Here is a 16,550-nt window from a genome sequence, read left to right on the forward strand (position 1 = left end):
ATTAGTGTTGACTGCTCCTGATTGCCTTCTTTTTACTCATGTGTTTGGAATGGTGTGCTCCAGGATCTTTCCCTGGACTGAGGTGAGCTGGCAAGTGTGCAGATCGTTTCCTCTTTGCCTCTTTTGAGCATGGGTGTGTAAGTCTTTTTCCAGCCACCACAGCCATGATTTTTCACAGATGTTAGTGGGCCTGCAACCACATCAGTCATCTGTTTCAGCATGCTTGGGTAGATTTTATTTAGCCTCACAGGTTGGAATACATACAGCTTCTATGAATAGTCCCTAACCTGTTGGGTCCTTACTTCTCCTTTCTCTCTCTAAATCATCCTAAACCCAGACGGCAAGGAGTAGGATTTGCCTATCAGAAGTGAATCAGAATGGTCTATTTTTGACAAGATTAGAAGTATAAAATAAAGATGAGTATAAAGAGGCAGACTGTAAAAGTCTTGATCTAATATAGGTTGGCTTATTTCTTTCTTTCACTCTCCTTGGCACCAGATACTAAAGGCTGAGGTTTTTTTCAGTGACCTCAAGGTGATGAGTACCCCTCAACTCCTATCACCGCTTTTATTTTCAAATCAAAACACAGGAAAATATAAAATAGAACTTTTATTCTAAGCTTCTGTTTTGAGACACATTTTTATAACTTGCTGCAAACACACTATATTCTTTCCTCATCGAGTTCAGCGTGCAAATATTGAGTTTAGAAGGTCTTAAGTACATGGGTGGTCAAGGGTAATGCATTGTTGTGTTCTTTCCAATGAAAAACAGGCACCAGTTTCCTGGTAGAAGGACTTGTATAGTGTTGTTTTGTTTGTTGGGTTTTCACTAAGACATATTTTTGTTTACTTGGCTGCCAAGACACAAGTAACAAATCCTTAAAAAAAAAAAAAAAAAAAAAAAAAAGCCACTACCCTTGCTGTGGCAGCTTTATAATCTAAATTTACATAAAAAACTAGGAAGTTATGTGGGTGGATTTAAACTTTACATTTATTCTACCTGTATAATTCAATAATTCATTTCACAAAATATTTTTTTTCATATGAAATACATCCATTTTGCAAGAAATCTACTTTGCCAGTCTGCAGACTATCTGCTTGCAAAAAACACCTACTCTTTTCATGTGGTGAAACACAATTTGTGGCTTTCTGGAGTTCTTTGCACCATTGTTAATGGCCAGGAATATTTTTAAATGCTTGTGAAATATTGGTTCTAGGAGAGTTGAGTGTGAACATGAGATTCAGTCAAAAGTGTTTTTGCAGAAAATGTTTCATACTTGTAATAGTCCCTCTTAACTAAAATATGGAATAAGTCAAACTCTCCTCAGGGGACTGGTATTAGTATGAAAGCCAAGAGTGTGCTTGGACTCTTGTGTGCTGTTTCCCTCTGGAAAGTTTTGAAAGCTTAGAAACTGTGAACTACATTTTTGTACTATGCCACACAAAGTTTGGGAAAGTTGAAACAATTCAGAAAGAAACTGTTCTATTAGGGCATGATCCTGGGGAAACACAAAAAAATGCCCAGCACTTCACAGAATTGGACCCACTTATTACTCTCAGGATCTGCAGTGCATCTGTTTGCAAGGCCGAGTGAGATTTTCATGGGAATAGCGTGGGAACACAAATGTTGAGATGTTTCTTTGCTTAGTGCCTGCAGAAACCAAAAATAAAATTCAGAACAAAATAAATACATAAAATGACCTTGAAAGAAGACCAATTTTGAAACTTCTGGAAAAGGAAGGATCTTAAAAAGACTGTCTTCATAGTAAATGTAGTGATTAGTAAAGGGCTTGATACAAGTCCTTACTTTTAGTGGTAGATATAAGTTTCTGTGCAGATGTGCACAAACAGAACCATGTCTTTCAAAAGGGAATGGAGACAACATAAATGAGACGGTTCTGAGTCAGGCAGTGTCAACTTGAAGCTTCATTACTGGAGCAATTGGCAAACATCTGACTGACCTTAGCAGAATTCTGTTCTGTTTCTGTACTAATTTGTCTTTTTTCTTTTTTTCCCCACTAATTAGAAAGATATCATCAAAATGGAAATTCTTTTATAGAAAATAATATTGCTTGGAACTTGTATTAGGTAAATGAATGCCAATATTTAATATACCCAACTTTTAAGTATCCCATAAAAGGAGTTTATAAGATAAAGGATTTGCAGACAGAACTTATCCTTCACAAGCTGTTGTTAGCTGTTGTTTGAATACAAAAAGATTATACCTGTTAATTAAGAAAAAATAGGCTGCCATTTCTATGGCCGAACCTTAAGGTGGTGAATGGAATCTAGAGTTCACTACAGTTGGCTGCAGAACATCTCCCAGGTGTAAAATATTTCTTCCTTCCTCCCAGACATGGAAAATATGTCAGCAGCATGAGAAGTTTTATAGACAAACACTTCTATTGGTTTCTGGATTTTTATGACATCAAAGATTCTAGTTTGACAGATAGTACCTGGGAAGAAAATGGCATTACTGCACAGAGATGGAAGATGTGTAGTATGTGTGTTCTCTGTGCCTGTGTCTGTTCATGTAGGTATGTACTACGAAAAGTTTGCTCAGGCATTACCGAGTTAAGCAAGGAGCTGCAAGATCCTAAAGAAATGTAATAGGAGAAGAAATGTACACCAGACCTGGAGCACTGCTTATACTGGTAATAATTCCAGCTGAGGAAACTATATGGAAGATGAAATATGTATTTGTCTGGTTTATTAACCATACCAGGGGAACCAAGCTTTTGGCTATACGAGCAAAGGAAACTTGATACTCAGTTTGAGCAGAGTTTTGGTATTAAAGCAGAAATGGTTATATATTTCTTTCCTCAAACAAAAGAACAGGGATTTGGTTACAAGCATTTTAGCATAAAACAGCTGTGCAGATGAATGTTTTGTTTTCCAAAGAGAGTTTTCATGGGATTGGAGTATTTTTTAGAACTTTCATTGTTATATTTGGATTAAAAAAACTACTGTGCGTCATCTCCTTAGGCCCTTTTAGGAGACATCGCTCCTGTTTTTTTTCTCAGTGATAAAGAACTTCTCATCTTTCCTTAGTACATATTTTAGCTTTTTTCTTTTCCTCTCTTTTCCCTAATGGAAAAAGGGGAGTTATTTTCATATAAACAATACATTTCCTACTCAAAAAAAAAAAAAAATATTGAAAGAAACGGAAGTTCTTGAATGAACTGGAAAGCAGTTTTCTTACTTTTTCACTCACTAGATGTCTTCTCGTTTTACTGTATCTACCACCCCCAACCTTGAAAAGTGCTTAAAGGCTAGCACACTGCATATGCAGAATACCCCAAAAACCTCAATTTCCTTTCAGCTATCCTTCTCTTCTATGACTTACAGAAATAGTGTAAGGTCACAGTAGTGTTTGGTGATTTTTAAACTCACGCTCACTATGAGCTGGAGCATGAACAAACTGAGATACTAAAAATATGATCAAATAGACAAACAAGTTCCAGATAGCATATTTGAGAATTTATTCCCTTTCCTTCAACCTCCCCATCTTCCCCAAGACAAAGCTACTGTGGTTATGTGCTTCTACTTCTTGTCATTTGCTTTCTACTTGTAAAAGAGAACAGGGTCATTTATTTTAATTGATTTTGCTTCACATTTTAGTAAACCAAGATGTGGCAATTATCACACCTACCTGTCTCAATAATAACTTAAGGATATACATTAACTTTGCACTTACGGTCTTATGATCACCTCTAATACCTGCCAAAGTTAGATGTTCTTTATTCCAGAATAAAATCCCCCAGTGGCTCTCCCAAAACTATTGCTGTTTCTGTCTGGCATGCTACCCACCTCCTCTCTCCATCACCTTATGATTATCATTGCTATTATATGACTCTTCAGCTCCTGAGTAAAGAGCTGTAATCTTCTATAGAAAGTAACAGTTTCATCATGATAGAAGAGATACAGCTTTTGTAGGAATTTATTCCTCTATGCCTGAATGAAGTTCAAGATCAAGAGCCTCCGTAGGGATCTGCTTTTGTTCCTTTCCCACCTGGTTGAACAAATGTACTATCACAGTCACTGAATTCACATGAGATTATTAACGTAAAGAATTGTGCCAAAGTATACGTAGCATGTTTTAAAAAATAGTTTTTTGGGATTTGCTTTTTTATTTTGAGAGAAAGGAGCAGGGGGAAAAAAAAAGGAAAAAAAAAAAAGGAAAAAAAAAAAGCAGCCTGCAGCTGCTGACAATGAGAAGAGCAGCCAGATGGGGTTACCTGCAGAGATTCAAGAGCAAATTCACACAGCATCATAGTGTAAGTGTCAACAGTTTGCTTCCTTCCCGTTAAGCATCAATCAGTTGCTACAATGCTCTACATCTAATTTTCTTTTTCAGAATATAAAGCTTAACATAGTAAAATCTTCCTTGAGTAGCATAAATACCAATCTGTTATATTTCAAGAAACTTGAATAAGATTTTATTCTTGCTAACCCCAGAGAGATCCAGGAGACTAATGTTAGCGAATTTTAAAAATGTAGATAGCAATCAATTAGTAGATTTGGGGTGACCTCATGGAAAGAGCACTAAAATCAGATTGCTCATTTACATATCTGATGATTTATATTGCTAATCTGTTCTCAGTTAACTCATGAACATGCTGCTTCTGAATTTCAGTAGACTGGCACTTGCAGGAATGGGACAAGCTTACTGATTTTCACATCTACAACCTTCAAAATTAGTAAGAATGATTTTCTTTTCTTGGGATGAAAGGTAGGAATTGCTCCTTTATTTTCTCTGAGCATTCTAGGAATGGTGAAATGATGTTTTTAATTTCCTCTTTTACTCTGGGAGTAGGTGCTCAAAGTATTAGGTAACTTAACTTATAGTTATCATGTAACATCTGACTTTCTATCATCACATGACTGAAAGATTTTTTTTATTTGCATGAAACATGGAATTATTCTAAGGTTGTAAGTCTTATACATAAAGAGATGAGAAAAGAGTAAAATCACCTGGGATTCTTGTCAGCCATGCGGAAGCATTTTCCAGATTTAAGGGCTTTAAGGCAAAATCATATTTGTAGACATTACATGATGTTGAAACAAATGGGAAACATGAGATTTTAATTATCTCTTACTGCTGCCTTAGAGCTGGGTGCCCTTTGGTTCTCAAGTAGTTCAGCTTTGCCAATGTTTCAGGGTTTATTGATGTGTTTGTTACTGTAAAAGGTTTTATAAGATAAACATTAGCTAAACAAATGACTTCTGAGCTTGGGAAAAAGCTCTGTATGTGTAAATGAACCCTAATAGAACCTCTGCTGATTGATGAAAAGCATGAGTACTCTTGGGGCTGCTCCAGTTGTAGAGGTAGTGTGTCACATCTCAGCTTTGGTGTTAACATTCAAGTTATATTTCCTTTAGGGAAGAGATGCATATGTTTGGTGGAACTGGAGAGAAGCACACAGTGTTACTATCAGAGCCTATATAAAAGTTCCTTAATGTTAAACTAAAATTTAACTGACCCCTTATTCAAGGGCTGTATGTCCAGCTCAATATTTAAAGAGCAGCTCAAGTGGAAACAGAGTTCCTCATCTGGAGAAGTTCTGGGAAGTATCAAAACCAAGTTTATTTTATACATTTGTTTTTATTTCAAGACCTGATATGCAAATAATGTGAGGTCTGAGAACTGCTACTTAATTAGTGATTGTTAGGGTGTGTGGGTGTGTCTTTTGTTGGTGATTTTTCCCCAAAAATATGTGGTGAAGACTGTCAGGGTACTGAGAAATTCCCAGCTGCTGCTCTGAAGGCTAAAGTCTTCAGAAGCACCCCTAAAGAGACAGGGCTTTATTCTATACTATGGCCAAATTCTACTTAATGAAGGACAAGCTGCAGACAGGCTGTTGCTCTTATCTGTCATATAAACCAGCTGTATGTGATCCTGACAGACTTCAGAGTGCTGGAAGCTTACCCTGGTCTATGGCAAGCCCATTGTAACACCAAACACAGTGCAAGACAGGATCCTGCATCATTGTTTTTGCACTTCCAATCCAGCAAGAGTCCTGCTATGCCAGCTGAATGACGAAGATGTAGGAAGCTACCAGACCACCCCAAGCGCATACTCTTGGCAAGCCTCTCAGGGAGGGAGAACTGCCAACCATCCAGCACTAACTAGAAGGGGTCTCTGTGCGTGACCTCAGTGGCATAAAGAGGCTCAGACAAACAGAAATACCTAGGCAGCAAAAAAGTGGCTGTGGAGAGGCATGCAACTGACTGAAGGAGAACACATGCAGGCAAGCATACAGCTTTGTACTTCTACTAGAACAAAATTCATAGACTTGTCATAAATTTAGCCAGACTTCTGAATGTGATGTTAGTTCCGTTTTAAAATTCAGTTAATTAATTCATGCAGCTTTATTGTTGGGCGGATTTTAATTGCCTTCTGCTCTACTTTTAGTAATTGCAATCTTCAGTAAAATGAAAGACCACAAAGAAGAAAGACCTAACCAGAATTCCACTTCTAAAGCTGGTCTGTCTTGAAAGTTGGTGGTGGTTTTTCTTTTTTCTCATTCTGTATCCAAATGAAAATAATAACCAAATTGTAAAAACTGCAGAGAGCTGAAAACTTGCTTAAAATAATTTTTGTGAAACTTGTGAAAAATTAATAATTCTGAATTATAAACCAATATTTTTACATTATTGCTATGACTTCAGTTAAATGCTAGTGTTTAGGCTTTTTAACATGTTTGCTTTCCAAATCAAGTTCATTAACACTAAACAATTTGGCTTACACTTTTCTAGTGGAGATATTAATTCAATACTTTGTAATGAGGATGTAACTGAGGAAACTCCAGATTATGAACTGCAGTATTTCCCTAATTTTAAGCCATCTGAGTGATCATGGATTTTTCTTCCATAAAATAACCCAGTTAAAATTAATTACTTTTAAAATTAATTCATTTGAATTAAGAAAACTAGAGTATACCTTCTAAATAAAATAAAACATCTATTTAAGGACTCCAGGTGATACAGAACGTGCACTGTTTGAGAAGTTATATAAAGCTTAAAATCTGCTTTCCATCTGAGTATTGATGACATCAACTTTCAAGTACAAGATTGTCCATTTTTACTGGAAGAGAGAATTGTCTGTCATTTGGTTCACCAGTCCTTACTTGGTAATAGTATATTGTGTTGATGTCACCTAACTAACTTCCTTGTGAGAAGCTAAGTGGACCTTTTTTTTTTTTTAAAAAAATTCTTTAAATAATTTTATTTTTTTTTTTTGGAGTGTTTTGATAATTTGGGCATAAGAAAGACAACAGATGTATTTCAACCCACGTAATTGTTGCTGGTCTCAAAATCAGTGATTCTATTTAAAAAAAAAAAAAAAAAGTGATAGAAGCTGGTCTTTTTTGTTCTTATTGCAATATTCGATTTCCAGATTTCTTGAAAAAGAACATGATGATTTGTTTTTAAAGCAAATAATTTCAGTGAAAAACATAGGACTTACTGCTATTTTGCATGTAGCATCCAGTAAGGTGAAAATTTAGACCATGATTTTTAATTGCAGTAATAACAGGTGATTACCATAAAAGTGCTTCCAAAAAATAAGGTTTTTGGAAAAAACCCTTAATAATCTTAAAATAAGATTTGCAAGAGCCTAAGCTCAGCAACAGGTGCACTTGCCCACAATTATATAAAGGCTGGATTTTTCTCTTTCTAGTTGAATCCCAGTATAGTAATGGGTATCCTGGAGTCTTCCTTTCACTCTGGACAGTAGAAGATATTACCCCCACAGGCAAAACTCTCTGGTCTAACTGTGTTTTAGATGAGGGGAATCTAGAAATCTTTGAGATCGCTTTTGAACCTAACCTTTCCATGAACCATTGATAACTGGCAGGAAGCATTCTATTAACTTCTACCTAATTATCTGTTCAAACACATGCATGAAAAAAGACTGGACAGCTGACAGTCTTTAGTGATGGAAGGGCTTTGTCCAATATTCATTGTGGATGTTTGGCAGTATTGAAAATGTGGTTCGTGTAGTGCCAAATGTACTTTCTCTATTATTGTTGTAACAGACCATAAGCTCAGATGTATTATTCAGGGGGTAGGGAGTGTGAGTTAAGTCACTTCTTAAAATAAAGAAGCTCATTTGGAAATTTGAAGTTTATTGCTAGGTTATATAAAAACTTCCCTGTCTACTGTAGCCTTTTGCAGAAGATTCAATCATGATACAGCTGTTCATGTTTAGTGAATGCAAGGAAACAAAAAGATAATTACCTTAATTCATAACGGTTTTGCCTGCAGATTTTGGATCAGTATTTCAAAAAAAAAATTATGGTTTTGCACCACAATTATGGGAGAGTCAACTCAAAACTGAGGCACTGCATGCATCTACTGACTGTACTGCTTCTGTTGTAGAAACCTACAGTGCTAAATATTTTTGCTGAACTCAGTCAAAATTCTGCCTCCGTTATAGAAGGAAGCTAACAGGGTCAGAGGATTTTCTTTTTTCCTCTTTCAGTAGTGAAAAATTGCAGACAACATTGGGTGCAGTTCATATTGCTGTACAGAATTGCTTGTTCAAACATCCAGTATCCTTCGTCTTTCCTCCACTTTGTCTGACAAAAAAGTATTTTGTGTCAACCTGTCCATGATGAATCTCTCATGGTCACCATTTGCAATGACAGGGTTTTTTACATGTTTATTTCTATTTCCTGTTTAAAATATTCTTGAGAGCTCAAAAATCAGATATTTAGATATTCCAGCTTTGGTAAAACAAACCTTTTATGTGAGCAAAATCTTGATTTTAAGTTGAAATTTCCACCATTTTCCACCGTTTTGTTTGTAACCAGGTGACAGTCTTCTACCAAACTTCTAATAAAATTCAAAGGAAAGGGTTATTCAACCCAGTGTTGCATGTATTCATTTATATCTGAGCAAAGCAACTGCAATTTTAAATTAAAATGCCCCATCAATATATTTCACTTACTCTTTACAGTCATATTTGCAGACAGTACACTTACAGGGAATCAGCTGCAGTAGAGCAAGGATGCCTACAGAAATATGAAATATGACATCTGAAGTAAGTTTTAGCTAGGGTAAAATCCCACTATTTAGCGTAAAACAAAGTCTTAGGTATATTTCAGCAATGATCTGATAAGCAAGTCATACCTGGTTAGTCCTCTAGAGGGATTTCATTTCCCCCAACCTTGGCGTGGTGCTGTTATGGGCACATGCTATTAAAAACATAGAGAGAAATCTGACTTTGGGGGGGTGTTGATATCTGAGGAAATATAAAAAGAGCATATAGCTGGCTTTTGGGGTTGTTGGTTGTTGGGAGCAGTGTTATTTAAAAAAAAAAAAAAATGCCCTAATCATTTGGAAATTGTTAGTCAAGTTCTTCAGCTCTGTGAGGAGTGAAAAATAATGTGAAGTTACAGTGAACCCATCTGGCCAAGCAGGAAAATCTGGCTTAATTGCTCCATTGCCAGAAATGTTAAATCACTTCCTGGGAATGCAATTCATTTGGACCATATGGAACTCATTGGAGGAAGATCCCAAGAGAATTCAAAACTGTACTGGAGATGAGAGCATTTCTCATAAGTAACAACCATGTTCTCCCACTGGGCAGCATGTAAGCAGCATATGTAGCTGTATTAACAAAAAACTAAACCAATAATAGGGCTGTCTGAGCTGGTGTTGGATGAGACCCACTCACTGTTTACATTAGTTAAAAGTTTCAAGAAATGTTATGTTCATTTAGGATTTTGTTCTCAGCTTTTAAGTGGCAATAGAACATTCTGTCAGAATTTTTAGCTCATTCTACTTCTTTGCCAAGAACAGGAAAAAAAAAAAAGGCATCTTGATTCAGTAGAATTACACTGTTTAGAAAACATACGTTTAGGACAATGCTTTCAAGCATGTATCTTTGTGGATAATGATTAAAAAGACATTAAAAATCAGGGCCTTTACATTTACATTACTTTAATAAAATAGGAAAAGTTACAATATTTTGTGAACTAAGCAAATCTAAACCTTTGACTAACAATGACACAAATTCTTAATTAATGAGTAAGACTTGTTAATATATGTGACTTTAGGGAAAAAAATCATAACTGTTTTAATGGATTTGGAATTCATAAGTGTGCTACAATACTAAAAAGTCAAATATTATTGTTATTTGCTGTCTTGCAACTAAAAGAATGTTGCTATTCCTTAGGAAAAATGATTCCTATTCTGTTCCTAAAAAAGATAATTTATTTTCATATCTTTTGATGCTGATATTATATTTTATGCTTCTTCATCTTAACTAATAAAAGTACAAACTTTGTGACTTACGCATCTGTCCTGAGGCATTATTAATCTGTGTATTTTCAACTCCTGAACTAAACCCACTTAAAGTCTGTAAGAACCTTTAGACCTAACATCTAACAAAATTTATGTTTGGTTGTAAATAAATGTGTTTTGGTGATCATAAATTTAAAAATATATATATTTTGGGGTAATAACTAGAAGAAACAAATGACAAGGTCAACAATGTTTTAAAAACAAAGTTTGTTGCCTGCTAATATGAATCACAATAGAGTTGATTAATTTACCACTTTCTCTTTTATGGCTATAGAAATTTAGAAGTAATCATTCAGGTCAAAGGCACTACTAGTGACTCACACTGCAGTTATAGACAACATTATTGAAGTCCATTTAAGCTTGCCATAAAACCACCAGAGAAATTATCTTCCATACTCATCACTCTGTCATATCCCCATTGAGTTCTATAATTGCTTCCCGCCAGTCCACTGAATCACTGCAGTTCATCTTGGCCTTGCATTTTCAACCTTAAAAAGGCCTTCACCATCAAACCATTGTCTCTTTCCACAGATGATGATTTCAGTGCTGACACTGTTTGTTGTCACACCTCAATGGTCAATGAGCGGCTATCTGAATTTTGTCTTCTAAGGTTATTCTAAAGAGTGCCTTTACATCTTGTTTTGCTTTGGCTAAGAAAGCTTAAAACTAAAAAATGGTCATAGCCTGTTCCCATCTTTCCTTCTCTTGTCCTGACTGCTCTCTTAATACTTAATTCACTCATTCTTTACTTCCTCTGTTTGGTTGTCTTTCCTGTTCTAGCACAATTCCTGGTTTCACGAACTCAGCGGCAGAATTATTCTTGACTTCTTCAGGAGAAAGGTTTTTTGTGTTTTATTTCATCTTCAGCCGTGTTTTTTTCACTCCTTCAGTTATTACTAAGTAATTACTTAGTAAAAAGAAAAAAAGAAATTACTAAGTAATTTCCCACTGGAATTTTGTGGGCATGTTTTCTAGGATGATTATTCAAAATGCACTGATTGGAATATCATCTTAACTCCATCTCTTACCTTCTCTCCTAATTTCTTATTTTTTTTCCCCTTCAGGCTATGCCAGTTATTTCAGAGAAGGAGAAGGCTGGTGAGTAAATATTTACTTTTTTTTTTCTTGTTTCTTTGTATTTGTTTCCTGGAATACAGTATTACTTATCTAAGTGGTAAAAGTCTCTTTGTCCTGGGGGTTTTGAAGGTATAAGCTTACAGACCTGAAAAAAGGTCTGTAAATGTTATTCATTGTTTCCTGAATAGGATATTTTCTCTTTCTGAAAAGATGTACAGCTTTCTGTGAAATGCTAATCAAGTTGTTTGACCTTATCCTACAAAGCACCTGGTTGAAGTGCAGCTGTACCTTACATGTCAATTGTCCTCTAGATGCTAACTTTTTATTTGGTGTTAAAAACTATTGTGACTTATTCGATGTCTTGACTAAAAAACACAGATGCCGAAGGGTTTGTTCAGGTCAGTGAGATTTGATGATTTCGTATGAACTTTGCTGGCTATAAGTATGACAGAAGCTTTGGTTTTTCTGGAGTATTTCACTCTAGATGAGAATTTTGTTTCGAGAAAATTCCTCCACAAAATTAAAAGGTGTTTTTTCTGTTGTTGTCTGTTATATGTGGTCTATGAATACTATATGTACCTCGGTGTTGGTATGTGAAATATTTTAGTGAGCTTAGTGAAAAACATAAGCAGACATTGTTGAATGGATATGGTGTTGTGATGAACACTCCAGCTCTTAGTTCTAGAGATCTCTAGTGTTTCTGTTGGTTTCTTAGTCATATATTTTAATTGATAGCTGGCTGCTAGACCTTCACAATTGCCTCAAAATATCCATATAACACTTGGCATTCTGACCTATGTCTGATTATATATTTAGATACTTTTATGTATTGGATTATCCTGATTCAGCTTATTTCTTTTCTATTGATTATTAAGTGAGAGGATTAGGTTAAATAATTCCCAAACCAAGGCCCATGTTTAAGAAGCGTTTTCTTCCTAGATTTCATAGGTGGTATTATTTTGTATTTCTTCTGAGGTGGGTCGTATTTAGCTATGTTCTTTAAATTATGTCCATGCATGCAAACTGGCATACTTTGCAAGTGCCAATGGCAGTGTCTGACACTACTATATGTAGCAGATTTCAAACAAATATGTTGTCAAGCAGGCTCTGTTTTTGTACATATTTAGCAATATTTACCATTCAAGATAACATATCTGAAAGTCATTTAATAAAAAAAAAATCTCCAGGCCATAAAGGTGTAAAAACTTCATTTTTATATTGCAGGAATAAAGCCAGAATGAATGTTTGCCATTGTCATAGCTAGCATCTTGCAGAATCAAAAATAAAATTCATAGCTCTATGTATAATTTTTCAGTGTCTACAAACACTAAGTAGAACTTCATGCCATGTGGAATTAGTTTGCTTACATTTTCCTGAACTTGAGCACAAATTGGATTTTGAATGGTAAAAATTGGTTGGCTTTTTTTTTTTTTATCAGTTTTAGTTTTTGTTTAACTTTTTTGCCGCTCAGAAGCTCATGAGGTTATAATGTTTTTTGGAAATACTGGAAATAAATGTATGTATTTGGAAATATATTAGAGAGATGATTGTTTAGAACAGATCCATTGACTGAAATCACATGTCTGATTGTAGCTCGTGCTGTTTTTGTTGAATGCAAATGTGTCTTGACTCATACATTCAGGTCTCATGTTTTGTGATCTGAATGGTGTTTGTTTGTTCACTGCTGCTTACAGTTCACCAGATAAATGACATTACATAAAACTAATGAAAGACTAAGCCATTAAGTACGGTGTGAAGGCCTTCACAAAATAATTGAGTATCTGTATCTCTACTCTAACAGAACAAAACAAATAGTAATCTTGTTATTTATTTGAAAACACTAGCAATGAAACTCTAGTTTATATTATTAAAAACAGAATAAAGTGTATTACAGAACAAAAAGAAAGGTCTGTTTTATTTTACTGATAGCAATGCTAAGAGCACAAGGATAAAAAGCTTAGATTGTGATATTAAAATTGTTTTTTAAAATTCTCTCAATGCCTAGTGAAACATTTTTTTTTTTGAGAATTTCAAGTAATAGTTCCCTCTTTTCTACATAATACTATTTAGCTAGGACTGGAATGAGAAGTACAAGAAAATAGGCTGTTTATTTCAATGTTTCTGGTTCCGAAATTCTAGGTATATAAACAAAAAACTGTTTTTACAAGACTTAGTATTCTGCAGATTCCAGAAACTTTCAATGCTTTTCCAGTAGGCAACCAAATATTTAGACCTTAAATAGACCAAGCTGCTTAAGTAGCTTAGAAGTTCACACATTGCTGACTGTTTATAGAAGTTCTTAATGCTCAAAATTAATCAGTTTTATACATTTTCCATCCTGAAGTTTATTTAGGTTATGTTAGATGCAAGTTTTCAGGTGGTGTACTTTTTTTTTTTTTTTTTTTTTTTAAGAAAAACAGCCATCATTAAATTTAGAGCAAAGCCAAATATAATCCAAAAACATTGCTTCGTTGTCAATTAATAACTCAGGAGTTGTATAATGAGGTTTTTGTGTTGTTGTTGTTTCTGTTTTGTTTTTTTTCCTCCCATGGAAAGTGCAGTAAAACCTGCAATTGCAGAGTCCCCTTGGCAAAAATCTATAAATGACCCATGTATTGAGCAGAACATCAGTCATGCCTGACCATGTACACTATTGCTTCAATTTGTGTGAATTAGGGCATTGCAAATGATGTGCTAGTCGTCAGTTATTTTTCAGAAATGCTTTTTAATGCTTTTTTTTTTTTTTTTTTAAAGTCTCAATGTTGTTGACACTTATGGTGATGATGGGGGAAAAAAATAATCTTTCAGAGAGCTCTTTTAAGGTAGAAGATCAAGCAGGAAGATCAGCTGGGGAAAGTGGTGGTTCAAGCCAAAAGATCCCTCTGGGGTGGGATTATTAGCACCTAAATCAAGGATGCAGGCCAGCAGCCAGGTTCAAAACACTTTTTTTCAGATGTAGATTTCTTTCTTTTGGGTAATTTATGTATTGCCATATCTTTACTTGTCTTGCTGACTGTTGTAGTTTTTATCACAGCTCATGGCTAGAATTTGAGAATGAAATTTGAGAAATAGAGGTTTCATTTCACCTGGCCATAATGAAGTTAGAAGTAGTGGTCCTAGCTCAATTTGTAGTCTTTAAAAATAATCAACATTGAAACCCTTGGTTCCCCTGTCTAAATGTGATTCACATCAGTGAATCAAGTGCTGACAGTTCAGTCTTCAGTATTTGTTAGCTGTCCACTAACTAACTGTAGAGTCAAGATGGGTCCTTTGACAGATACCAATGTTCATTACAGTGAATGAACTGTGAGGCCCCTAAGTCAGAGCTAACTTAATTTCTGGAGCCATGTTCCCAAACAAATATGAAGTAACTCTAAGTATTGCCTGGTCTATGTCTCTTTGTGAACCTACTTCATGATTTCCCAATTTATCCTCAAATATTTGTAGGGAACAGTGAACTCTGTCTGTGACTTACAAATATTACTGCTCCAACAGAGCCAGCAGGAGGGGCAGAGTGAATATCCACATCTGGTCAGGGACTGACACAGCTTATTTCTCTTGAGGTGATGAAACTATGTGCTATCACATAAACAGGGCAGAAGGTTTAGTCTAGCCCTAAATAAATATTAACATCATTGCTCCATTATGTTCAATATTATAATAAATATTTTTTCCTGTGCATAAGACAACTGCCTTGTGGTATTCCAGTTGAACAGACTTTTAGAAGAGTTGCTGCTCTAAAAATAAAAGTACTAAGTTTTAGCTATTAAATACACACTAGGATCAATTCAAAAACACAGAACATAACTCATAAATGTGCAAGTGGCACTACTCATCTATAACAGTGAAGTCCGTAACAGAATAGCAAGTGAAAGAGAATATTAAGAGTCTGATTCTGCCAGTGTATATTCCCCCCTGATTTTAAGAGGTACTACGGAAAAAGTGCACAACCTCTGTGGGTGAATCTCACCACGTGGCCCTTTCACCACAGCACTACTCACTTAGAGAGCTTTACTTTGGCATAAAGAAGTGCCAGTCTTTGACATGGAGTAGAACAGATTGGATAGCCCATTTCTTGCCCGTGTTTCTGTGAAAAGCAAGCAAGAGGATAAGGTATTAACCATGGTCAAAGACAGTAGTAGGTCAATGCAATGTATTAGAAAGTTTCTAGATGTTAGTATTACAATATGGGCCTAGCAGTGAACAAGTTTTTTCTACGTCTCCTTTAGATTTGTAGTAAAGATACTGTTTAATAAAGAACAGACTCAATGTCTTTTGGTGTTAATTCCCCTGGTTTCCTTTGATTCACGAGGAAAAAAAAAATACACAGATGATAAAAGAGCCCTTAACTGCAGGGTATTTCCTCTGGCAGACTCTAATTGCTGGAGTTGGGCAGTGGAGGATACATGGTGCTCAGCCCCATGGTGAGGTGAGCGGCAGGAGGTGGCATGATGGAGCGATGACAAGGTGGGTCGGGGCTGCAGCAGGAGGACCTTGAACATTTGGTAGTGACAGGCTCACTGTCAGGAAGCAAAGGACTTAAAAGACCAACTGCTTGGCACACTAGGTAAAGCTCTTTTAATTAAATTTAGCTGCAGCTCTAATCTAAAAGAAAAAAAAAATCTCTACTGGCTCTTACAAATATGCTCTAGATTCATAGACTGGCATTACCCACCTGCAGCTCATTGTGAGTGAGAACATGATTCTGGATGTGGTAGTTTTGCATTTTTGCTTACTCCAACAGGGCTAGGGAAGTGATTGTCCCCTGTACTCGGCTCTGGTGAGGCCGCACCTCGAGTACCATGTTCAGTTTTGGGCCCCTCACTACAAGAAGGACATGAAGGTGCTCGAGAGAGTCCAGAAAAGGGCAATGAAGCTGGTTAAGGGGTAGCTGAGGGAGCTGGGGTTGTTCAGCCTGGAGAAGAGGAGGCTCAGGGGTGACCTTATTGCTTTCTATAGGTATGTTAAAGGAGGCTGTAGTGAGGTGGGGGTTGGTCTGTTCTCCCACATGCCAGGTGACAGGACAAGGGAAGCAAAGTTGCACCAGGGAAGGTTTAGGTTGGATATTAGGAAGAACTTCTTTCCTGAAAGGGCTGTTAGACATTGAAATGGGCTGCCCAGGGAAATGGTTGAGTCACCATCCCTGGAGGTCTTTAAAAGACG

General features: G+C 35.9%; 1 protein-coding gene across 4 annotated transcripts in view; it reads left to right on the forward strand.

Moving 5' to 3' along the window:
* Positions 1-16,550, forward strand: part of DLC1 (DLC1 Rho GTPase activating protein) — a 256,883-nt gene that overhangs the window by 114,054 nt on the left and 126,279 nt on the right. For all 4 annotated transcript variants that reach the window (XM_072037586.1, XM_072037585.1, XM_072037584.1 and 1 more), the window contains exon 5: positions 11,375-11,408. In XM_072037586.1, the coding sequence (XP_071893687.1) occupies positions 11,375-11,408 (34 nt within the window). The remainder of the gene's footprint in view (positions 1-11,374; positions 11,409-16,550) is intronic.

The sequence above is a fragment of the Anas platyrhynchos genome, chromosome 4 (assembly GCF_047663525.1).
Source record: "Anas platyrhynchos isolate ZD024472 breed Pekin duck chromosome 4, IASCAAS_PekinDuck_T2T, whole genome shotgun sequence".
Lineage (NCBI taxonomy): Eukaryota > Metazoa > Chordata > Aves > Anseriformes > Anatidae > Anas > Anas platyrhynchos.